The sequence below is a fragment of the Chelonoidis abingdonii genome, chromosome 1 (assembly GCF_003597395.2).
Source record: "Chelonoidis abingdonii isolate Lonesome George chromosome 1, CheloAbing_2.0, whole genome shotgun sequence".
NCBI classification, from domain to species: Eukaryota; Metazoa; Chordata; order Testudines; family Testudinidae; genus Chelonoidis; species Chelonoidis abingdonii.
In genome coordinates, this window is record NC_133769.1 from 30095864 (window position 1) to 30122966 (window position 27103).

At 39.2% G+C, this 27103-nt stretch overlaps 1 protein-coding gene across 1 annotated transcript in view; it reads right to left on the minus strand.

Moving 5' to 3' along the window:
* COG5 (component of oligomeric golgi complex 5) overlaps positions 1 to 27103 on the minus strand; it is a 380013-nt gene that overhangs the window by 204173 nt on the left and 148737 nt on the right. Inside the window, 1 exon segment of the mRNA XM_075064882.1 lies at positions 21585 to 21715. Coding sequence (XP_074920983.1) covers positions 21585 to 21715 — 131 coding nt within the window.

The window sequence follows — 27103 nt, forward strand, 5'->3', positions numbered from 1 at the left end:
AATCCATCAGCTATCACATCCAGAAAAATCTGAGCCCTATTATTCTTACTAGCACTTGTCCTCCAGTCTATATCTGGGAAGTTAAAGTCTCCCATGATCACACAATTCCCATTAGTGTTTACTTCATTAAAAACATTAAAGAGGTCTCTATCCATATCCAAATCAGATCCTGGTATTTGTCTACTAGGTAAAAATATATTTAGCATTGTTTCTCATTGTCTTGCTTCTTTATTATCTTTTATCATAAACACTGAAATACCATGTTATGGTACACATTTCTATAAAGTCTTTTTTGTTACATTAACTATTTGAAATACATCATGATCTGAATTAGAAAGTCAATGATTTCTCTAGTGTTGTACAATTTGTTCCAATGAGAAAACACAGATCTACACAGAGAAAGGGAGTGAGATGTAGCAGTGTCTAGGAAGAGTCTAACTAGTACACAATATATTTGCTAATAAATATTTAAAAGAGTGTTTCCATATAGCAATAATTTCTAGTTTCTGTGCTGTTTTGGTTTTGCTTTTGCTTTTGCTCTGGATCTGGGAAAACCTTTGTGTGTTACTGTAAAAATACAGTGCTGACACCACAGGAAATATGCATAGTGACCTCTAGCAGAGTGGTTCTTACTAAAACAAAATATGTAATCTGAAAAGATAGTCTACCTCACTTGTGGTTTGCACACTTACAGTCCTTAAGCACAGAGGTTACATAGAGTAATACAGAAGTTAAAGAACAGAACACTAGAAATTTATTCCAGCTATTCCAAGGCTCAAACACTCTATCATCAGTTCCTATGGAAACTAAAAGGATATTCTAGGTTATATCAGTATCAGCTGATCATAGTGCAGAGAAATCTGTGGTTTATTTTAATCCATAGCTCAGAAGGTATAAATGCATTCTTAATGTTTCTTGCTGATTCTGAATTGCCCAAGCCTGATAAGCAATTCAGTTCCATTAGATCATGCTTCAAGATAAACTGAACACTTTTAAAGACCACAACAGTAATGGACAAATCTCGTAAGGTTGGTCAAGCACAGTTAAGTTCACCATTCAAATGCTGAATATAACTGTAATACATATTTAGAAGACTGTCTTTGGGTGTGGGATGAGAAATAATGTGTTTGAATTATTTATTTTACATGCTAACACGTTCTGAAGTTAAAGAAACATAACCTTAGATTTACAGAAACCTCTTTTAGTAGTTCCTTGTATCAGATGTTGAAGGAGGTTGATTCTGGCAGTTTGAAAGGTGTGCAACCCAAAACTATAATACTGAAGATGAACAGTAAATTGAATAATGCAATATAAATGAGTACTGTTCTGCTAAAAAGAAAATAGTGCATGAGGATAAGGTGGTAAAGATGTACAGCCAGCTGACTCTGGGTTTGTCTACATAAACTGTGACTGTAGAACAACAACAGATGCTAAATTGATTTAAGACACTTCGTTCATCTATTTTAATGTCAGCAGTGACCACTGCAATCACCTAGCTGACGTTCTGCATAACACAGGCCATTGGACTTGCATGACCTAATTCCTGATTCAGGTCCAAAAATACACAGTGATGACAAACTCACCACAACCCTTAGAAAGTTGTTCCAATGACTAATTACCCTCACTGTTAATATTAGTGCCTTATTTCTAGTGTGAATTTGTCTAGCCTCAAATTCCAGCCTTTCAATCTTGTTATACCTTCACCTGCTAAATTGAAAAGCCCTCTATTATCAAATACCTGTTTCTCATTTAGGTATTTATAGTCCAATCAAATCACCCTTTAGCCCTCTCTTTGATAAGCTAAGTAGATCGAGTTCCTTGAGTCTTTTATGATTGGGCATGTTTCCCAACTCTTTAATCATTCTGTGGCTCTTCATTGAACTCCCTTTAATTTTTCAACATCCTGCTGACACCAGAACTGGACACTCTATTCCAAAAGAGCTTGCACCAGTGTCAAATACACAGGTAAAATGTTTCTCTGACTCTAAATAGTCTCTCTAATCCTATTCAATATTCCCCTCACATATCTAACTGAGATGGCCCCACACACATTTTGCACTGAAATAACAAAAAGTGTGATTTAAAACAAATTGAATTAATCTGTGACAAGTATAGACAAGGCATAAGGGACCCTATCCAATTCCTAAGGAAGTCAATGGGAGTCTTTCCATTGACATTAATGAGTTGCATCAAGCCTTTAATAGGGTTAAGGACCCAGTGCCTGAAGACAGTTAAGTTAAAATAATGGTTTCCTTTGAATTTAGTGGATCACAAACTTGTTTTTAAGACGAGGTGTTCTTTACACTGAAATTGAAGTGAACATCATTTTGTGTTGCAAATAGACAAGGGTGGCAAACGTGTCAGAGAAGTTATGATGAACACTTGGATCATTTGACAGGGTGTGGACCAAAACTCTAACAACACAAAAGGATTTAATATATTTGAGGAAGAAAGAATACGTATTCTGACCATGATAAAAGATGTTTTTTTGTGGAATGTATTAGCTAGCACCTAGATTTCAACTTGACTAGCTAACACATACTGAAATACAACTTTTTTTTCTCTAGTGTGGCTAAGTCAGCTTCCACAGAGCCCCCTGTAGCCCACTGTGTCACTATTCATCCTGCCTCAGTGCTCTATCTACCTGAGGAAAAGTCTCCCAGGCAGTAGCTTCTCTTGGCACCACCAACAAGGCTCTGGTAATAAACGTACACAGTAGTCCCCCTTGCAATATTCTTCTTCCCCTCCTGGGCTCAGATCTAATTTATTTCCCACTCTTCCCCAAAAGTACTGATTCTCAGGGCTTTTCCCTCCTCTGAGAGTCTCCCTTCTTCTAGGGCCAGTCACAGGAGCCAGATTCCCTCTTCAGTTCTCCTCTAGGCTGTCTGCCCAGGAGTTACCTTTCTGCAGGGCGTACTACAGGAGCCAGCTGCCCTCCTCCAACTGAGTTTTCACGGCCTTTTGTGGTTTGCAGGCATCCCTTTCCAAGCTGGGCCACATGATCCCTAGCCAGTCAAGATCAGCTGATCCTACACATCAGTCTAGACCCAACTCCCCTTAAAGGGCCAGACAGCTGGTGACATGTATATTACAAAACAGAACTTGTTCATTAAAAGAGGATGGATAATGTACTATCTTTTTATCCTACACTTTTCCTTGACTAGGAAAAAGTTTGAGTTAAGGTGAGGCTTAACTATTCCCGGTTAGCTAATCCCAACCTATACTCAACCATTTTTTCTAGAAAAACAAATCAACCGAGTCAAAGGAGTTAGACAACAGTTTTCAGCTGATAACACCTAGCACATTGCTTTCTATAGTTCTGACTCCCAACCTGTAAAAACCAGGAAAATTAGGTGCATTTAGCAAACATGTTAATTAGCCTGTTTTTAAACCCCAGGTAGCATTTAGAGCAGACAGCTGTTTGGCATTTAAAAATGTGTGAATTGATTTTGGCCAACCCTAGGGTTGACTGTGTCACACACTTTTTAAGCACCAGTGTCTTTGACTACACTAGGTGCTAAGTAGTGTTTAAAAATGTATTAATTAACATGCTGTAACTAACACACCTCACCAGCTAGTCTAGACAGGGCCCTAGCATGAGCATTCCAGAGCTGTAGCTGCGCCACATCTGGAAAAGGCAAAGGATGCCCCACACATAACTAGTTCCGCTCTCGCCCTGCCGTCCCTTTTTTAGTTAATGACCAAGGGGTATTAATAGGTTGGTCATTAATGGGAGCTGAGACTGCACTTCACAGTAGGACTCTGGCTAGTCCCAAGACTGGAGTCCAAAGGAACAGGTGGATCAGAGCACTTTACACCCCTCTCACCGTTTCCACACATGCACAGGAACAATGTAAGCACATATACTTCTCACTCTGCTTCAAACAGCATATATCACGCGTGCACATACATGCACAAAATACACTATTCCAGAGTAGCACCTAGTAACAAAGTAACAAACCTCAAACCTAAGCTTTCTCTCTGAGATTGGCTGTCCCTAGGACGTTCCCTGCAGGACCACTCCTTACTGGGTTCTAATTTTCCTCTGCTCAGATTTATACTCCAATACTCCTAATATCTTTGCTGGAATTAATAAGAGCCACTTGCTGATATGACTGCACATTCATGCAAGGTTCAAGCACCTGACAATTAGAATGACTTAGAAGACTTGACCTACATTCCTATGAAGTGTCATTGTGTACCACTTTACTACAGACACAAAAATTGAGATAGCTACTTTGTCAGGATCTCCTCCAGGGGACCAATTTAGCCAAATAACAGTGAAACATAATGACTGCTGCTTAATGAGTACTATATTAGAAAAAGTTCTGACAGTTTTAAGGGATTAAATAATATTTAAATAAGGGTTAAACAGATGTAAAATTCTGAACTCCACTCTTTTAAATAGTTATAGTCTTTTAAATAGTTATAGTCCAATAAAGAAATATGTAATGTGAATGCCATTTTTAGTCTTGAATTTATATTCCACACAGCATTTTATTATAATTCAAATCTTTTCAGATTTTTCATGAGAATGGCATACACTCTTCATTAGGACAATAGGTTGTCTTAATTTTGGGTTCTAATTAAGGAGATTCTATTGTATTCTTATACAAAATAAAGTGGAAATTTTATAATAGTTGCAATGTTAACTAGGGCAGATAAATGCATCATTGCAACAAGATCAAGTGACATTCTGCTATACATCACTCGTTACAATAATGGATTGGGTGTAAGTAATAGAAACATGATATAATATGGTATCAATTATATAAGTACATAGTGATGTGAAGGCAAGAACAGCATGCAACTCATGGTTCATCCTCTGTCTAGGACTGAACATCAGTATGTGGAATATGGAACGCACTGCACTGCATGAGACTAGAGATGAAAAATAAAAGAGCGCACAGAAATTACAAAGGAAGTGGGTCCTGCTGCTGGTTGGATCCCTGCTCGCAAGCTGCCCGCCCACCAGCGGTGAGTAGGGGGGGTCCAGTGGCCGACGATGGAGGTGAGTGTGCAAGGCTGGTGGCAGGGCAAAGTTGGAGCGTGCGGGGCCGGCCTGCTGGTCCAGCATCACAGCCCCCACTGCATGCCAGCTCTCGGCCAGTGGGACTTTGCCCTCACATCACATTTCCAGCCAGCACTGGCTGGTGAGTGCAGGCAGGCCCCAGGCAGCAGCCAGTTACACGTCACCTCCATCAGCCTCTTACATGCTCTCACTTTCACTGTCCTCTCCTTGCATTGCCCCTTTACCCCCACACCCAGCTCCACTGCTCCTCCATATCCCCCCCAGTGGGAGGCATCTTGCTCCCAGCACCATATGTAGAACCAGCCCCTGGTTGGAGTGCTCAGCTCACCTGTCCAGCTGGCTTTTTTTCCCCCACTGCCTCTGGCTGGGCTGGCACCCCAGAAAAGTCCAAACCCCTCCAATCCAGGATGCCGGCCAAGAGGAGCCGAGCCTGCATGTGCCAAAGCCCCCACTGGCATAGGGAAGCCTCTCCGCCCCTCAGATAAGCTCTGGAGTGGCAGGAGGGAAGTAATGTCCAGCCTGTTCGTGCCCCAACCCTGCATGCTCCACAGCAGCCCTTAGCACCCTTGTCACACACACCCCACCTTGGGTCCTCCCCCCAGGGAGCATAGAGCTGCTCAGTCTCCTACTGAGCCACCTCTCTGTCTAGGTTGGCTGAAGCCCCAGCAGTCATGCTTCCTGGTGCACAATACATCCTTAGGGCTTAACCCCTTCCTCCCCGCACTGTAGCCGGGGGACTGGAGGCAGCTGGGTTATGTCAGTGGCCAGCAGGAGCCTGGAGGTGTTAGCGGCCTTTCAACACTGTGTGGGCAGGAAGGGACAAGCTGCTTCCAGCCACAGGGGAGCAGGGGTGGGAAGGGAGAAGAGATGAGTTCTGCAAACACATGGGCCAGGTCATTCTTCCCTCCCCCCACTCCTCTCTCCTCTGCAGCTGGAAGCAGCTCCTGTCCCTTCCCTCCTGTACAGCACCAAAAGACTGGCCTTGTTCTTGCGTGCCCCCCACATGTGTTGCCTCGGGAAGAAGTGGCACCAGGTACCAGGAGAGGCAGGTCCATCCCGGGGCCACAGCCAGGCATGGAGGGTGGAGAGCACCAGGCAGAGAGGACTGAGTCAGTCACCCCACTGTGTGACAGAGGTGTACGGGAGTTAGGGTGACCAGATGTCCCGATTTTATAGGGACAGTGCCGATTTTTGGGTCTTTTTCTTATATAGCTCCTATTACCCCCCATCCCCATCCCAATTTCTCACATTTGCTATCTGGTCACCCTAACAGGGCAGTGTGCGTGTCACCTCTCCCTGTGTATCTGGGGGATAGGGCTGTGTGTGTCACCTTTCCCCATGTGAACTCTAAAGATTTAAAGATAAGAAGGTAAATAATAGGCTCCAACCACGCAGTATTTCTTTCTAACAGGGGCTCAGTCAACTTGATGTTAAATTTAAACATTTGTACTGCATAGTTCTGATTGTATGCCACTGAACTTGCTTGAATACAAGTAATTTTACCAGGTGTCCCATACTCAGCATAGGGACACATGGTCACCCTAAATATTCATATATTTGCAGTTAATCTGTTAGATTATGGAAATAATTTAAGAGAATGTGACTAAAAGCATGTTAATCAAATCTGAAAGTGATACTAAACAGAGAAGAATGTTCTACTTTAAGGAAAAGATTAAAATACAATATATAAAATGGTTAATGTAGGTAGGACTCAAATACACAAATACAGGGCAGAAAAATATTGGCTAGGCAGTGGTACTGCAAAGAAAGGTCTCGTCAGTAATGAATCAAATGGAATAAGTCAACAACGCAACATTATCTTGGGTTTTGCATGCAATATTAAGTTACGCTAATAGGACCAAAAGATATATGTATTCTATTGAGCCTAACACTGACTTGTTTAAATATCAGGTTATGTATTAAAATGAACAAGCTGTCATATGAAGCTGCAGAATACCTGTTAGTAGAGATCAATGAGGCTAGATTAGACACTGATCTGTTAGGGATCGGCTTTTCCATAGGACAGCTAGTGGTTTAGAGAGCTCTTGCTGGTGACCTACAGAAAGCTAGCCAGTTGCATGCCGCATTTTTCCCTTCACCTTCCTGTTTCCAGCTGATAAACTGCATTAAGGCAAGAATGTATTTAAATGTATTTTAGTTAATACTTTTTTTCCAAGTAAGAACATGCTGTAGTTGTTACAAGGGTGATGTGTGATTAGGAGAGGTGGTCCATATGTTCAGGAATGAAGCGGTGTGGTCTACAAACAAACAAAAAAAACCCTCTGCCTACCAAGTTGTGGTTCACAGTATGAAACATTTAAGCAGCCCTTCTCTAGCCCTTACATCCAGGCTGGCGAAGCACAATCTATGGATTCAGCCAGAGTATACATTCACTATGTGATTAATGCATATAGGTGATCAGGTCTATATTTCTAATGGAGCAAGAGTATATGACATTTTTGTACTATAAATTATCTACTCAGGTATTTATACTGTGTTCATCACCATGGTATCAGAGCATCTCACAAAAGATGGTCTGCATATTTCTGTGCCCCCCACGCAGAAAAATGCACAAGAAATCTGCAGGGGGGTGGAGGGGTGGAAGGAAGGAGAGACACGCTTCTCCCCCATCAGCCCAGGCAGCGCGTCTGTTCCAGCATGCAGAGAGCAGGCTCAGACAGGCAAATCACTGAGGTGCAAGGGGCATGCGTGCCTGCGGGGGAAATGCTGATTACTGTCGGGGGTGGGGCTGGCCAACAAGCAAGAAAGACTCTGTCCCTCTCGCTTGCTACTGCGGCTCGCTGGGCATGGAGGGGACTAGGTTTTTTTTTTTTATTATTATGCATGAGAAAAGTTCTGTCTCGGAGGACAAAATGTAGCAGCCTGCCTTCTAGTTAATGGATCTCATTCTCAGACGCAGAAATGTACCAGCCTGCCTGCCTAGTAACATGTCTGTAACTTCTTGAGAATCGAAAAAACACTTAATTAAACATTAGTATCATGTTCCTGAAAATGGCTTGTTTTTAAATGAAAGAAAACAGCTTTTGCGTTAAAAAAAAAATTAAAAAAAATACCAAGTTTTGTCACCAAAAACTGCTTTTTGTTGACCAAAAAGTACATTCATACGCACTGCAATGCAATTTTTGTTGGGAAAAATGCCCGGTTTTGGCGACTAAATACATCCACCTCGACGAGAGACTTACTTTTTTTTCCTCTACATTTTTGTCGACAAAGTGCCAGCACAGACACCACACTTGATTTCATTGCTTTAATTGGCCTCCAGGAGGTCTCCGACAATGCCCATCCTGACTGCTCTGGTCAGTAGTTTGAAGTCCATTGCCCTGCAGCCACGTAAACAACCATCAATCCATCCCCCTTAGATGCCTTGGGAATTTTTTAAATTCCATTCCCTGCTGGTTCGGTGTGGAGAGGTCTCATCACATCTTCCTAGGTGACTATGGTGGCTTATCACAGCAAACGATCTCCCGCTTGGACCACTGCAGAGCTGTTGGATCTGCTCAGTATATGCGGAGAGGAGGCTGTGCACTCCCAGCTGCACCTGAGCCATAGGAATTTTTATACCTACAGGCACATTGCTCAAGACTTGTGTAAAAAGGGCTATGAACAGGACATGCTGCTGTGCAGAGTGAAGATAAAGGAGCTGAAGCAGGCGTATCATCAGGTGAGGGAGGCAAACCATCACTCCAATGTTTCACCTAAGACCTGCCAGTTCTATAAGGAGCTGGATGCTATCCTCAGTGGCAGCCCCACCTCCACTGCCAAGAGCTCTGTGGATACTTTGGAGGACATGGAGGCAATGGAAAGAGGGTCTAACTGGGAGGACAAAGTTATTGATGAAGAGATGGAGTTACACGAGGATGTGCAGCTCCCAGCAGGGAGGCAGGCAGGCAGCCAGGAACTGTTCTCCACTCTAGAGGTGTCTAGCCAGTATCAGCAATCACTCTCCGGGGAGCAAGAAGCAAGAGATGAGATGCCTGTTAAGGGGCTGTGGCTTGTGTAGCGCAGAGGTGGGTTCAGGATATAGAAATGTGGGAGGCTCGCTGTGTTTCTGTGAGGTGGACCTTTCCCTGTGTAGCTAATCAGTACAGCAGAACAGAGTGTTGATACACGCTGAGATCTAACAGGAATCCTCCAGAGATCTCCAAGAAAGTTTCCTGGAGGTACTGGGTAATCCTCTGCCAAAGGTTCCATAGCAAAGCAGCTGTGTTCCTTCCCCCATTGTAGGAAACTTTCCCACGCCCTTCAGCAATCATTTGTGCAGGGACCAAAGTGGCACACAGTCGAGCAGCACAGGGAGCAGGGCGGAAACCACAAACATGGACTAGATGTACTCTCATTTCCCTGCTTACCATTAGCAGTGAAATGTCTGCTAGAATGTTCCCGCCTTTGGAAAAGTGTGGAAGAATTTTAGCATTTTTCCCCTAGAATGCTGCACCACGACCCTTGCAGAGAGCTCTTTTCCCCATGTGGAGCAGCCCCTCTATCCTGCCAACACTCACCATGCTTTGTTTGTGGAGATGTGTGCCTGGCTAGGGTCAGTGAGAAAGTGATTTTGATGTTGCAAAAGGTGTATTTAACTGAAATGTTACAAAGCTGTACGTGAATTTAACAATCCTGCTTCTGTGCATTGCCCCCTGTGCTTCACCAGATGTGGCCTTGAGAAACCCCACGCACCCCTGCCAAGCATCTCTGCCAGATAAGAAAGCGTCGAAGATGCAGCAAAGACGACATGTTCCTGGACGTAGTGTAGTGCTGCTTCAGAGCCTCTATGATTCAAAATGCCCCCTCGGGGATCCTCTGACAGCCCTGGTATCTGGCTGCTCAAAATCAGTAGTCAAGCAGTCTGCCTCAGCACTCCACCCCTGAGCAAACCTTTCACCCTTAGCATCACAGAGATTATGCAATTTACAGCATGCAGCCATGACCAAGGGAATATTATCTTCATTAAAGGTCTAACCTGACATAAAGGCAACACCAGAATGCCTTTAATGTGCCAAAGGCACATTCCACAGTCATCCAGCACCTACTCAGCCTGTTGCTGAACCACTCATTACAGCTGTCCACATTTCCCTTGTAAGGTTTCATGAGCCACAGCTGTCACGGTTACGCCCAGGATCACTATAGGCATTTCAACATCTCCCACTGTAATCTTCTGGTCTGGAAAGAAAGTCCCCACTTATAGCTTGCTATACAGGCTAGTGCTCCTGAAGATACATCCGTCATGCACCTTCCCAAAACACCCCACAGTGATGTCAGTGAAATGCCCACAGTGATCCACAAGTGCCTGCAATACCATGGAGAAGTACCCCACCCTATTGATATACTCTGTCACAAGATCATTCTGGTGCCAAAATTGGAATGTATGTGCCATCTATTGTCCCTTCAGTTAGGGAAACCCATTTCTGCATAGCTGTCCACTATTTTACCTCCATTTCCCAGAGTCATGGTCCTTCATAGCAGGATGTGATTAATTGCCCTGCACACTTGCATTAACGTAGCTCCAATGGTCGACTTCCCAACTTCAAATTGATTTGCAACCACTGGCAGCAGTCTGGAATTGCCAGCTTCCACCAGCAATTGACACACGCTTCTGTACCAATTGGGCAGCTCTCATTCTGGTGTCCTTGAGCCACAAGGTCTGGGGCAAGCTCCGCATGCAGTTCCAGGAAGATGGCTTTCCATATCCGAAAGTTCTGTAGCCACTGCTCTTCATCCCACACCCGCATGACAATACAATCCTACCATTCAGTGCTTGTTTCCTGAGCCCAAAAGCAATGGTCTACTCTATGCAGCAGCTCTGTGAATGCCAAAGCAATCTAAAGTTGCTCCTATCCATATCATACAGTATGTCAGGCAACTGGGAGCCTTCTTCAGTTAGGAACTTGATAATTAACTGCACTGCCATCCACAATGTCTTCATGACAGTTAATAGAGCACAGGAGAGCAGTGCAGGATCCATCCCTTCCCACAAAGATACCAGGGTGCACAGCAGACAATGGCCATTACAAAAATGCCACAAAACAAAGCTGGAAGCCCGTGGACTGTTGGGACACAAAGCAATGCATCATGGGACATTTAGCCAGGTCCCAAGATGTACTGCGATCTGCTCCGCCTTCCCACAACACCTACCGACGGAAGGTATGGAGCTAGGCTGTCGGATAGGTACCCACATCGCAATACTCACGCTGTCAATGACGGTGCCCCCACTGTGGACGCAATCTACTGATAGAGGGAGTAGGCGTGAACATGAGATTCCGATTTTTATTATGCAAACTTGTGTGTCACCATCACTTTTGTAGATAAAAATTGGTAGTGTAGATATAGCCTCTGTTAATGTTGCTATTGATGGTTAATTGATCTCATTCCCTGAGGCAGAAATGTAGCAGACTGCCTATGTATAACATTGTTAATATTCCTGTTGTTAGTTAGCTGTTCCCATTCTCAGTCAATTCCCCCAGAAGCATAAAAACTAAAAGTTTTAAGGCCCCTACGTTGCCAGAGTGATGTAAAGCCTTATAAATGACAGCATGGGAATCAGCTAGGAAGATCTTATGTTCTCTCTCACTTTTTTCCTGTGCCAAAGTGGCACAATGGGGTTAGATTACAGTGCAGGATTTATTTTACTTAGCCAATAAAATAGTTTGAGAGCAAATAAAACATTTATCAGTCAATAAAATGTCAGGACAATCAGAACCAAGCACTTCCCAAAGTACCCAGCCACGACCATAACAATGATTAGCAAAATTGTATGATTTTCATGTGTGAAAGTCTGAGCAATTTAAAATGACATTCTTTGTTTTTTTGTTGATTTTTTTCGGGGGAGGGGGGCAGCTATTTGGTGTTCTTTAATGTAGTCAAATGAAAATCCACGATTATAACTGCAATGCAGGGTATTAGTTACCAAGCACTTGTAACTTAATTTTCACATGTTTAGGAAATGCTGAATAGCTACTGTGTTTTTTCTATATTGTAGTTTAAATGACTTACCAAAACAATTGAAACTTGTGTGATTATACTACATTTTCTGTAAATTTTATTTACGAAATTTTGAAAAAAAATTTGGTGCAGAATTTTGAATTTTTTGCCACCATATCCCCCCAGAAGTAAAAAGAGGAATAGGGTAAAGAATTCCTCTTTTTTGTGGATTTTCTTCCCTTTCTTCCTTAATTTGTTTGGGTGTAGTTGGCAGAGGGTGTTTTTTTGGTTTTTTTTTGTTTTTTTTTTTTAGAAAAAACATCTCAACCATTATTATGAAAAGCTACAGTGGTGTAATTTACATTCATTTAGATCAGAAAGTAGTTATTTATTTTTACATTTATTTATTGGATTCTCTAACATGATCATCAGTATCTGAATGCCTCACAAATATCAATGGATTTATTTTCACAGCACCCATGTGAGGTAGGAAAATACTATTATATCTCTTTTATAGAGCCGGGACTGAAGCATAGACACTTCACATAATATCCCCAAGGTCTCACATGATGTCTGTTTCAGAGCAAGAACAGAACCAAGAACCCAAGAATAGTTTGTCTCCATCTCAGTTTAGGGTCTTAACTACAAAATAATTTTTCCTTAAGATGTACTGTCATTCTTCACTCCTATAAAAGGAAATTCCAGAGTCCCAAGACCTCTGCTAATGAAGGTTTGCCTCCCACTCTTAAGAGTTTTACTAATATTGTTGACAGTCCCAATGAACCTAATGTGTGCAGGGTCCTGAAGCATCTCTTCTGCGTACAGAAAGTCTAAACTAATAAACTGACCAAAAAGGAAAAATTGCTAGAACTTCTGCACTTGCAAAAAGTTTTTTCTAGACGCACACATGAATATACCTAAATGGGATCATAAAACAAATCAGGAAGTCATAGTCAAGGACAAAACAATATTTACATTACCCAACACAAGACAGGAAAGATAACTTTATGGTTAAGGTGCAGGAGTAAGAGTCAGAAATCCTGAGTTCCCTTCACAGCTCTACCTCATGCTTTTTGTTTGACTTGGGCAAGTCACCTGACTTCTTGGTACCTCAGTTTTCCAATGGCAAAAACAAACAAACAATATAGAGACGATACTACTTCTACTAATACTAATTCTCTGACTCATATGATTATTCACTGCTTGTAAAGCATCTGGAGTTCCTCAAATCAAAGGCACTATGAAAGAGCTAAATGTCATCATCATCAGATGGCCCTGGGATGGTTTATTTTGCAAACTGAAGTTGTGAAGGACGCAGAGGACCACCCAGGTAGAAAGTTGCTCAGTCAAGCCCTAGTGCCATTTTACAGCACAATCCTGCAACCCTCACATGAATAATTTCAATGTCTACATAATTGATTATTCTTCTGAATCAATTTAGAATTTCAGCCACGACAATCATGAAACTATATCAGGCTGGTAGGGGACACACAGAACTGAGCCTACTCTGGATCTGAAATTTGTTTCAGGACTCAAAGTTCAGCAGGTGGAAGTTATACTTTTGTCATAGACTAACCACTGACTCCTTCAATTCAAAACTCAAGTGTATTTATATGGTTTCTGGTGGGCTGCCCTTGTACGTCAATGGAATCAATGTGTTTGCAGGCAGTCATGAGAAAGAATATTGTTTAACCAAGCAACCACTCTATCAATGGCTTGGTAGTCATTTATAATGATCTTTTGTCTATCTTTTTGTCTATGACAGAGCCCTTTCCATTGGCAACATCCTCGCAGGTCAACATAGTTGACTTCAGATGAACTGAGAGCAGAAAAAGCAAGAGTGACAGTGGTGAAAGTCTCATGCTAAGCCTGACCAATGGTAGCATTAAAACTTTTGAAATCTTATGCTATGTCTCTACAGGAAACAAAAAGGTTTCTTCATCTCCATTATAACACCCACAAGACTATGCACAGCAAAACTATTCCAGAAAGTTTACAGTTTGGTTAATCCTAGCTGGTACAGAGTAGAGTTTTTCACTGTGAAGAATTTTCATGTTACTGAAATTATTCAGATTCCCATTGAGAAATATACTGCTGTGTAAAAAGAACAATATCTCACGCAGACAATTCCAGGCTTTACTCACTAACGTTCACCGTGTCTCACTGGCCTTGGATGTGCTGGGGATGCGTCAGGCCACAACCTGAAAGCTGGACCAATATCCATTATCGATACAGATTGCTGATGTTTCCCTTCAGGAATGACAGGGTATCAACACACCAGAAAGCTGTTGGGAGACCACTGCTGAAGATGCTTGCAATTTTGCTAATTTTCAACCTGTTTCCAAACATCCGTTTCTGGGAAAAGACCATTGAAAAGGCTTTGACAGGGCAGCAAGGGAGGTTCTTGAATCCTCACATTCCTTTGATATAGGTCAGTAAGGCCTGAGTATGCGACAGAAACTGCACTGATAAAATTTAATTGTGATCTCCCTCTTTCAGAGGATGACAAAGTGTGCAGGACAATTTCTTAAGATCTGACAGTAGTCTTTGATGTCACTGTTTGTGAGGTTTGCTTGCCTTTGTGACTCTTAGAAAGGATTGAGTGGCTCCATTTTTACCCTTCAGAGAGGACTCAGAGGACAACTGTGGGCAATTACTTCGCTATGCCAAGGGCCTCCTCATGCAGGGTACTGCCAGGGTCTATTTTTTTCTCCTGGAAAAAATATCCCCCCCAAGGAGATCAGGCTGTGGAATGAGCTCTCAGAGGGAATTCGGACTGAGGTCTTGGAGCAACCCCATGGTAGAAGCCTACCTCTTCTGCGACCTTCACCTGCTGGGAAGGAAGATGGTGCTTGCCATGGACCCAGCTTTGGGGTTCCAATTTTAAAATAAGCCTCCTTTTTCAGAGATTTCAGATAAATTGAAAACTCCATCTTCTCTCCCATAACTACAGAAAAGAAGGAGCTTTTGTTTTTTTCCCTTCAGAATCTCCTGGCTGCTGTGAGGGGGGATGCTCAGTTATCTACTCTTCTCCATGAGCTTTCTGGATGCTTATCTTTGCTGCTCCCCTTAGTCCCCTGGCTACTGCAACAAAAGGAAAGGAGAAGGTTTAAAGTTTTCCACTACCCAATCCTTCTTAGCATCCACTATTTTGGGGTCCTTTGTCTCATCACTTTCCCAAGAAATAGTATCAATAGCAGGAATTTGATATTATTCTTGACAGGTTCACTACTGCTCAGGTTTCTATAGAACAACTGCAGTGAAATTGATCAATCTGGTAAATTTCAGTCTGCTGTTGATTGGAAGATCTACAAGAAGTGGTAGAGGCAGTGGAGGTATCTGTCTGCAGACTCAAGAAGATTAACGGTACATTACTTTATATTCAAGTCACATCTCTAAGGTCATCTTCATGGCCACGGAGAAATAGCTTAAATTCTGAAGAAGTTGATAGCTTGTGCTCCCACATTAGCCACAGAAGAGAGAGGTATCATTGCTGTTAATCCTACTCTTGGGAGGTGCTCAGATACAATGGTGATGTGGGCATCAAAATAAGATTAGGTTAGACAGAGAGAAGATTGGGAAAATATCCCGCTCGACCCTAGCAAGAAGTGAATGAATTTGTCAACCCCTGCTGCCAGTTGAAATCTCTATATCTTGTCACGGGTAGTAGGGATTATCTAAATGATTAAAGATAATAGCAGTAATTTCTTCACTGGACAGATAGTTGCTGAAATGTTAGAAGGAGAAGTTTCATCTTGTTAACACTGTGCCTCATGTCATGGTTGACAGCCATCATAAGTCAGGGTAGCTTTACATGGAGAATAGTACAATTCTAGGAGATAGGTGGTGAATTTTTGCTACTGTTACAATTCTTTTGCTTAAAAAGGTGACACCTATGTTTTTCTCGTAGCTATAATTTTTTTTTACTCCTTGCCCCATTTTCAGATGCATACTGATGAACTACTGTAAGAGGGCTCATCAGAAGACGGATGTTGATAAACTCGAGAGGGTTCAGAGAAGAGCTGCAAGAACAATTAAAGGATTAGAAAAAATGGTTTATAGGATAGACTCAATCTACTTAGTTTAACAAAGAGAAGGTTAAGGAGTGACTTGATTACAGTCTATAAGTACCTACATGGGGAACAAACACTTAATAATTGGCTCTTCAATCACGATCCAATGGCTGGAACGTAAAGCTACACAAATTCAGACTGGAAATAAGGCGTGCATTTTTAACAGTGAGAGTAACTAACCAGACACACAATTTACCAAGGATTGTGGAGAATTCTCCATCACTGACAATTCTGATATCAAGATTAGATCTTTTTCCTAAATGATATGTTCTAGGAATTATTCTGGGGAAGTTCTATGGCCTATGTTACACAGGAGGTCAGACTAGATGTCATCCTTTCTGTCCTTGGAATCTATAAAACCTGGATTGTTTATATTTAAAAAAAAGAGCATTGAGTATTTGGCTTATAAAGGAGACGCGTGGACTTTGCAAGCATATACATAAAAACATACATAGTCAAATTCTGGTCTTACCAATAACAACTACGTTCCTTCCAAAAGGAGGTGAAAAAAATCTAGAGATTTCTATTTCAAACACCACTCAGAATTATCCTCAGAATAATCTCAAGATACTATAAGTCTGTATTAAGATCCTGAGAAATGATAGATTATCAACCTGTATCAAAACATCTGATCAAATCCTGTGTGTATTTTTTATAAATCTTCCTCTTTTATCACTTCCTTAAAATAAATTAAATACTTTTTGTTTTGTAAATTTCAAACTGTCTTCTGATTTGACTTCAAAATGGAAATTGTATAATGAACTGAGAATACAAGATTCAGTTCTAATTCCCATGGATCTTTATTGTTAGTTGGACACATAGAACAGGAGATGTTTACAATGCAGATTGCATTCAATAGAATGCCTTATCACCATGTTATTGATGGATGATTTAACAAGCATTTTTAATCATTTCCATGCGCAGTATATTGTGAGAAACAGAAAAATAATTTTGTCTCACACAATCATTAATTACAATTCTGTCCACAGTATCAACCCAGATCAACAGAAGCAAACATTTTTTCAAAATAGCATGTAGAATACAAATTAGAAATATAAAATGTTCTTTGCATATTAATTTGTATAATCTCAAACCTTTCAGATGTACAATAGTATTACTTTTGAATAATAAACACACATCTGCATATCTACTTAATAATTTTGCCTTCTTTGCCTCAATGTGAATAAGCTTTAGCATATGTAAAATACAGTAACAGACATGTAATTAAGTCTCCTTGTATTCATCTTGTGATTTATGTTCTTTAAGTTTCCAGCCCAACATTACATAATATTGTAACGAAGCAGATCTCATTATAGACATTATCTAGTTAGCTTTTTAAAACTTTATAGTTAAATTCCCTTCTCCCTCAAGGCGGTTTCAAGAATACTCAGAAATAAACTGTTCAGGAAATACCACTTGTAAATAACTTCTGCAAAGGTTTTCATAATATGACTAGATACTTTGGCATAGTATGCTAAAGATACATTCAATACTTGCCACCTGATCTTGAGAACAGAACATTCAAAATCAACTAACTGAAAATACAAAGGGCTATAAACTCAACTCACATAGACATGAATCATGATGGTTGCTAAAACAAAAAACATCTGTTTAATGTAGTAGGAACATAATCTAGAGTGTTTACTATTTAAAGAGAAATTGAGGACATAAAACTACAACTACAGAATGTACATATACACGTACAAATTATTCCGAAGTTATCGCATCAGAAACTACAAATGCACTATCTTCAGCTGCACAGAGGCATGCCTGCTCAGAAAGGATTAACTAGGAAGTTGAGCTATTTCATGGCTTCTCTTATACAAAATACAAAAGAAAGAAGTAGGGAGAATCCCAACTCTCTTATGGTCAACATCCAGCCTTGAAATGTATGAAAAGTAAGTATATCTGTCATATAAATACATACAACTAGAGCGATAAAAAGTTCTAAACAAAGACATAGTATATGCTGTTCATCTCTGTAATTCTATATTTCTCAGGACAATGGAAGGAAGCACGGTCTCTAAGGCACATTATTCTCTTGATCAAGAAATCAGTGAAGCAAACCAAGCAACATTTCATCATGACAGTTTCATCTTTCTTTTTCTTCTGATACAATTAAGCACTAATAAAGTTCTTCCAAACAATCCCCAGTTTGATTGGAAACCAGTCATTCGCTAAAGCACAACAGGCATCTACTCTAATAATCTCTTGATTATCCTGATACAGTCTGAAATGTCTAATAAAACTATCAATTCTTCAAATGAAGTGAGATTAATTTTCCTGGGGTTCGTCAGCCCTGTGTTAGTATTTAATATGAATAAAAAATTATCAGACAAGGTCAAATCTGACAATGTGAAAAGAATCCAAACTGAAAGGAGTAAACACTAATCGTAAAGATCTTTTTGCTATATTTACAATTAAGGCTGTCAATTAATCACAGATAACTCACACAATAAATTCAAAAAAATTAATCGCAATTAATCACACTTCAATGGCACTCTTAAATAATAGAATACCAATTGAAATTTATTAAATATTTTTGGATGTTTTTCTACATTTTCAAATATATTTATTTCAATTGCAATACGGAATACAAACTGTACAGTGCTCATTTATTATAAATATTTGCACTGTAAAAATGATAAACAAAAGAAATAGTATTTTACCATTCACCTCATACAAGTATTGTAGTGCAACTTACAAATGTAGATATTTTTTGTTACATAACTGCACTCGAAAACAAAACAATGTAAAACTTTAGAGCTTACAAGTCCACTCAGTCCTACTTCTTGTTCAGCCAATCACTCAGACAAACGAGTTTGTTTACATTTGCAGGAGATAATGCTGCCCACTTCTTGTTTACAATGTCACCTGAAAGTGAGAAGAAGCATTGGCATGGCACTGTTGTAGCCAGAGTTGCAAGATATATTTATATGCCAGATGAGCTAAAGGTTCATGTGTCCCTTCATGCATCAATCACCATTCCAGAGAACAATGTGTACATGCTAATGATGGGTTCTGCTCGATAATGATCCAATGCCATAAGGACCAACGCATGTTCATTTTCATCCTCTGAGTCAGATAACACCAGCAGAAGGTTGATTTTCTTTTTTGGTGGTTTGGGTTCTGTAGTTTCCGCATTGGAATGTTGCTCTTTTAAGATTTCAGAAAGCATGCTCCACACCCCGTTCCAATCAGATTTTGGAAGGCACTTCAGATTCTTAAATCTTGGGTCGAGTGCTGTAGCTATTTTTAGAAATCTCACATTGGTATGAACAACATGCTGGGTCATCAGCTGAGATTGCAATAACATGAAATATATGGCAGAATGCAGGTAAAACAATGCAGGAGACATACTATTCTCCCCAAAGGAGTTCAGTCACAAATTTAATTAATGCATTATTTTTTTAATGAGTGTCATCAGTATGGAAGCACGTCCTCTGGAATGGTGGCTGAAGCACAAAGGGGCATATGAATGTTTAGCGTATCTGGCACATAAATACTTTGCAATGCCGGCTACAAAAGTGCCATACGAACACCTGTTCTCACTTTCAGGTGACTTTGTAAACAAGAAGTGGGCAGCATTATCTCCTGCAAATGTCAACAAACTCGTTTGTCTGAGTGATTAGCTGAACAAGAAATAGGACTGAGTGGACTTGGAGGTTTTAAAGTTTTACTGGTTTTATTTTTGAATGCAGTTATTTTTTGTACATAATTCTATATTTGTAAGTGTTCAACTTTCATGACAAAAAGATTGCACTTCAATACCTGTATTAGGTAAATTAAAAAATGCTATTTCTTTTGTCTTTTTTACAGTGCAAATATTTGTAATAAAAAATAAATATAAAGTGAGCACTATACACTTTGTATTCTGTGTTGTAATTGAAATGAATATATTTGAAAATGTAGAAAACATCCAAAAATATTTAAATAAATGGCATCCTATTATTGTTTAATAGCGCAATTTTTTAAATTTGCTTGATAGCCCTATTTACAATAAAAAATTACTGCCTACTTCCTCTTAGGTATTGTTTTCAATAGGTTTTTTGCATTGGTGTAATACACACTAGGAAAGCCATACTGATGGAATCATAGTTCTGCTAAGACTTAGAGAGAACTGAGTCCTGCAGGATAAGCTTAGGAGAGTCACTCTGCATTTTGGGTTATATGGTAACGAGCCCTGTAACTCTGGCACTGATTAACAGGTTACATGGTAAGAAGCCCTACAACCCCCACGCTGGAAACAATTAAATGTCTGGCATAGGAGAGCAGAGGCAATGGGCAGATAGAACTCCTCCCCTATTTTAAAGTTTAAAAAAGATGCAGCCTGAGGCTTAATTCCATGCTCTCGTTTTGCTGCTGTGCCGACTTCAAAACCTACCATAGACTGGCCTTAAGCAGGCAAGAAATCTCAGTGTAAGTATAAGTATGAGACAGGCTGGTCTTTTTAGCACTCCATTATCTAGTACAAACAAATATGGTAAGCGAGCATTGCATATAACTGATGGTCTCATTTGTTTTTTTTACTTTTTCCTATTACCTTTCAATAGAATTCCTCCACTTTATATCTTCAAAGCGATTAAGCTTAAACCAAGTCTTTAACCCTTAAATGTCACTGAAAATGCAGGGAACATTCATGCTATTTTAATGTATTTACTTATAATCGCATTCCTAATTTTTTAACATGACTAGAAAATTTTGTGAAAAAGAGCATACAAATGTCTTTTTCTAATATTCTGACTTTGTTTCCCATAGAATCCCAACTGACTACAGAACTATATTAGACCAACATTCCCCTTACGATAATTAAGGGGCTTTAAATTAAAATAAAAGGTTATTTTAAATTACAAAAATGTAAATTTATTTTAAAAATACTAAGACAGGAAAATAGAAAAATGCAGAAAAAAGAATAGATAGTATTGTAAATAGTTATATAATAATACATTTATTCAGGCCCTTTAAATTGCAGGTAATCAGATTTAGTATAATGCATATAATTATGCACGTTCATTCTGATACTCCTTAAAGTAGATTTTTATCTCAAAGTTTAAGATGTCTTTTAAAGTTTTAATAGGAAAACTTCTGAATCAGTTCATTACATCAAAGCACAGCTAAATGGCAGCAGATTCTTTGCAATTCTCAGAAAATACATTTTTCAAATTCATTTGTAATGCTCAGCAATCTTAAATATAAAGCACAGAGCATTATGTTAATACAAAATATTTTCAAACAACAAACAATACTCCCACCACAAAAAGAAGTTGTTATTTTATGGTCTATAAAATACACATTTAATTTTTCTCAAGTTTTCAGGTTCTTATTCTGCAAAATCTTATTTTTGTGAGTAAATTTATTATTGCAATTAGCCTCATTAACTTCTGTGAAAGTCCTTATGTGAGCAACAATTGCTCAGATGAGTAAAATTTTTCAGGTTTGGTCCCTCAGTTTGACAATCTCATAGTAAACTGAATAATTAGCTTCAAAGTTCCATATTTATCTTTGCTTTTGAAAATTAAAAAAAAAAATAAAATGTATTTTACCTGAGTCTCTACCCCTTGCTCAAGTAAGCGTTTAGCCTGATTTTCAACCTCAAGTCGAGCTCTTGCAATAAAAAGCAGGTCATTTTCAATTACTTCTATTCCAGAGAGGTCTATCCCTTGTGAAAGATAATCTATAAAAGCAACAGAATTTAGGTAAAATTAAAAATTCTGACATACATGATCATGAAACTTTTACAACATACAGGTATTTCTGACATTTTCATACGGTACTTGATGTAGCATGTATTCAAATAGTTTATTGTATTAAACAAACTGAAAATCAAAAGGAAAATTATTCAAGAAGTGAGCATTACTACAGTAAATTCACTGCACTCATTTCATAGTTTTCCTGTAAACCCAGACATTTCCAAATACGTGGATGTTATAATTAAAGTGCAGAAATCATGATTTAGTTTGCAGCCTATATGTCAAAGATGACAGAAAAATCTATTTTTAAATCAAAGAGGAAGGATGGTAAAATCTCTTTTCAATATTACAAGAGTGTTTATCTGTTGAAAAATAAAATTATGAGTGTTACTAAAGTCATCTCTATATCCACGGTTTCCTTCTTTCTAATCCCTTTGAAAAAATGTCTCACTCAAATAAGGTATTTCCATATTTCTATTCTCTTATAGCTAACTTATCCAGAGGCCTGACCTTGAGCCTCTCAGCAGATACAGGGCATTTTTATTTGTCTGTTCTAGTTCCCTTTGAGTACTTTCAAACAAGAATCCCAGGAAGATGACAAAAGCAAACATTGTATCATCAAGTCCTAATTTTACACCTTCCTTCCAGATTAGGCCATTATGAGTTTTCCATTTGGTGTGTGAAAATTGTTTCTTCCTGTTCACCAGTACTTCAGCAGATGATAACTGATCACTGTCAGTTGCTCTGTGGTATAGGTGCATACTACAGATGATACGGCAAAATATCTTCCACAATTTTACATCTAAATTAGGTGGAAAAAAAATCTAATTTACACACGTCCCCAGAATAATGCCTGAACAGATCATTTCTAATACGTATGGTACATATCATAGATACCAGACAGAGATTATTTTTAAAAGTGTCTGAAGTATTCCCCTTTCTTTGTACACCCCGACATAACTCGCATTGTGTGACTTTCCAATACTCAAACTGATTCACTGCCATCTCTCTCCCAAATTCATGCGGTCTTCCCTCCAAAATATTATGATATGCCTCCCTCAACTTATCTGAAGCCTTCTTTTCAAGCTGAGGGGAATGAAGAAAAAGAGTAGGCTATCAGTATCTTCTCCCCTCCCACGCTGTACTCAGTGTCGGAACAGAGAAGGAAGCCATGCTATGCTAAGGGCTGCCCTGGGCTCAGGAAGTAGTAGTCAGTGGAGCACCTATCCTGCTTTTCCTTCCATCAGGTTCTCACATGGTACCAAAGCCCAGCAAGAAAGCATAATTCAGCAGCCAGAGCAGCTCTCTCTTCCCTCTCTCCCATCTCCAAGAAAGGACAGCCTACCACAGGTGGGGCTGCTAAGCACCTGCAGCCAAGTTGACAGAACAGTTGCTCAAACTGCTCATAGCTCACAGAGGGTGCTGCTGCAAAGATTACTGGCCAGTCCAGAGGAGATAGTGAATAAGAATTAGGGAGCAGAGCCCTCCTGCCTGCAGATTTAAAAAGGCAGCACTCCATTGGGTTTCATCTGTAAATATTCAATTTCCCACCCCCTCATGGAAACATATATTCTGAAGATGTTGATGGCAGTGATTCTGGCAAATGCCTAAGAAAACTTCCTACTTGCCACAGACAATTAGAAGAGTACATTTTTCAAGTCCTAAACAAACAATACTGCCATTTCCTCATAAATCAGTCTTCAAATTAGGTTTCCTCATGCCAGCACAGTACATAGCATTTACAATACATCAGCAAATAAAAAAAAAATTGGTAGATCAGGGATGTGGCTATTGTGCTGAATTGGATACAATTACAAAAGAAGTCTTACAAATCCACATGCAGAAAGAGTAAGGAGAGTACAAACTGAATATGTTTATACAGAAAGATTTCTAAACTTAATATAGCTGAAGTCTAGACAAACGTAAAAAGATATGAAAGTTGATCACTTTTTTCAATGTGAATTCTGTGGCAATAGTCTGGTTCTCATGTCTACTTTTCCTGAACATGATGCAATTGTAAGTATGTTCACTGGAAATACCAAGCACACAGTGTAGATAGCTAATCCGATATAAGGGCTAGGGATCACACTTGTACTTCTACTATCTAATCAATGAAGAAATAATACAATGAAACTAAAGTCATTTTACCCTATAATAACTGAATATGTTGGCATATTGTCTAATGGTCAGAAAGCAGCCTAGTATTTGGGAGCTTATATGCATACACAAAGTCAAATGATAAAGTTCTGAGCAAAAGCAAAGAAAATAGTTAAGGTGGGTTTTCTTTAAAATAAATAATCAAGGAATAATTGTGGTATAAAACACCATAACCTACGAATCTGAAAATAATTGTTTTTCCATTGTAACTGACACTTAAAACTTTCTAATTTATTAAAACTGTTATTAGAGAGACATGGTGGGTGAAGTAATATCTTTTATTGGACCTGTGACACACTGCTCCCCATGTTCACCATAGTGATATAATTATGACATGATTATGATATAATTCTGATGCATCTTTTACAAAATGTGTCATGTAAAGTATCAATGGAAAAGTTATGGTTTGCTGAATATGATTATCCTATTGTATGAATGTATCCTTTTTGCATCTGGAGTTATGATTATTGACTATGTATTTGTATTTCAAATGTGCATGTACCTGGTTAATACCCATAAAAGCTTTACATACAGTCTGCCAGCACACTATAATTGGCCTATTCAAGTTGAATGGCACATCAACAAAGACAGTGGGCCATGGAGAAAGCTTATCTTCACTTGATGAACTGTCAGTCAGCCTCAGGATAATGGCTACCATGACTCATCAGAGCACGCAAGGGCTTGTAACCAGTTCACATGATACCGAACTCTATTTTGGTACCTGTATTCTTTCACAAACTGGATTGGGAACTTGGCTTGGAACAAAGGGGTTCCCGCCATATGGAATAAGCTATAAAAGGGGGAAGTGACACCACCAAGGGGCCTCACTCCCCACCTGGAAATACCTGAGGAACAAAGACTGAACTGCGCGAAATGCTGATCCCAGGCAGGAAAGAAGGAAACCTGCCTGTGTATGAAACTTTGGTGAACTGTTTATACTATCTAATAGGTCAAGACACTGCTTAATTCAAATCCTATCTAGTATATTAAGATTAGATTGCGTTTTTGTTTATTTGCTAGATAATCTACTTTGGTTTGTTTACTATCACTTAAAATCTATCATTTTGTAGTTAACAAATCTATTTTATATTTTTACCTAAAACAGTGTGGTTTGAGTGAAGTGCTTGGGGGAAAATCTCAGCTCGAGACCAAGAGTTGAGGCACGTCAACTTTCCTTTGTAGAAGTGGCAGACTGGGTAACAACTCATATATGGCCAGGCTTTTGAAAAAGATAGGACGATACAGCTCTGGAGTCAGAGGCTGGGGAGTATTTGGGCTGAAGCCTCTCTCTTGTTGCTTCATGCAGTGGCTAGCAGAGGATTCATCAACACAGCTGAGTGTGGACCCTCCCTGTGGATGTTTGTGTGAGGGCAATCTTGGAGGGCTTTGAAGCTTGTCACAATGTCACAGTGTGAGAGGGAACCCAGAATGGTAAGACAGAGGGCACAGTGGTACCCCAGTTACAGGATGCACCCTGGGGGGGTAGGGGTGGCCCATCACAGGACCAACTTCTGTTGGTGAGAGACAAGCAGAGACAACAGAAGTTGGTCCAGTAAAATATCCTGGGACCAATATGGCTACAATACTACTTAATAAATTAAAATAATAACAATTTAAGTTATTATTTTAAATTTTTAAATTATTTCTTATGCATGGCATATATTATGGGATAATTTCATATAAAAAGGACAAAACCTTCTTACTTCCATACACATTATGCAAACATTAGTTTTAAAAAGTTCGGTTTTATTTTGACAGTAACTAAACTTCATGAGTGAAAACCTAGTCCTGTTAATGTCAATGAAAGTTTTGCCATTCATTTAAATGGAGACAGGATTTACTACATAAATTTTTATTAGGGCTGTTGATTAATCATAGTTAACTCACGCGATTAACTCAAAAAAATTGATCACAATTTAAAAATTAATCGTGATTAATTGCCATTTTAATTGCACTGTTAAACAACAGAATACTCATTGAAATTTATTTTGGTCTGCAGTGCTTTGAATCTTTATCGAGTAGAACCCGTCATCAGCATGGACGCATGTCCTCTGGAATGGGGGCTGAAGATGAAGGGACATATGAATCTTTAGCGCATCAGGCACATAAATATCTTGCCACACCGGCTACAACAGTGCCATGTGAACGTCTGTTCTCACTTTCAGGTGACATTGTAAACAAGAAGTGGGCAGCATTATCTCCTGCAAATGTAAACAAACTTATTGTCCGAGTGACTGGCTGAACAAGAAATAGCACTGAGTGAACTTGTAGGCCTTAAAGTTTTACATTGTTTTATATATAATTCTGCATTTGTAAATTTAACTTTCATGAGAAAGAGATTGCAGTACAGTACTTCCAATAGGGGAATTGAAAAATACTATTTGTTTTTTACAGCACAAATATTTGTAATCAAATAATTATAAACTGATCACTGTACACTTAGTGTTCTGTGTAGTAATTGAAATCTATATATTTTAAAATGTAGAAAACAGCCAAAAATATTTAAATAAATGGTATTCTATTATTAACAGTGAGATTAAGCACGATTAATTTTTTCAATTGCCTGACAGTCCTAATTTTTATATGTTTTATACACTTTGGTCACTGGAACGCATGATCTGTTGTATGTCTAACACTTTCTTTAATACTTATAAACTGCATCTTAACTAATTTAGTTATGTTATTAAATGTATATTAAAAATCAACCACACAAAGCAGAACTACAATATGATACTGAATCCAGATTACAGTGCGTAAATACATTTTATTTTATAGGCATCTTAATTTGGCTTTAAAACGAGGTCAGAAATCAATGGCAAGTTAATGATTTATTATTTATTTTTAAAATCAAATGCTTTTTAGCCCTAGATATTTCTCATCTACTCAAAGAACTGGAAAGCATTTTTTATCAGTAAAAGCAGTTAATGTTTTTAGGGAAGTGGCATGGTTTAGTGGATTGGGATTGGGGGCAGAAAATCCACTTTAATTCCCACTCTCCCACTGATTCACTGTCTGATCTAGAGCAAATCTTTTAACCTTCTGGTTTCTCAATTTCCTCTTCTGAAAAATGGGGATAATCTTTACTTACCTTGCAGAAATGTTGGGAGAGTTTGCTTGTTAGTGCACTCCTTCTCAAACCTTTCATTTTGTGCAATATCTCTATAAATTAGAGACAGAAAAGATCTAGGAGCGGTGATCTATACCCTCTTCCTACC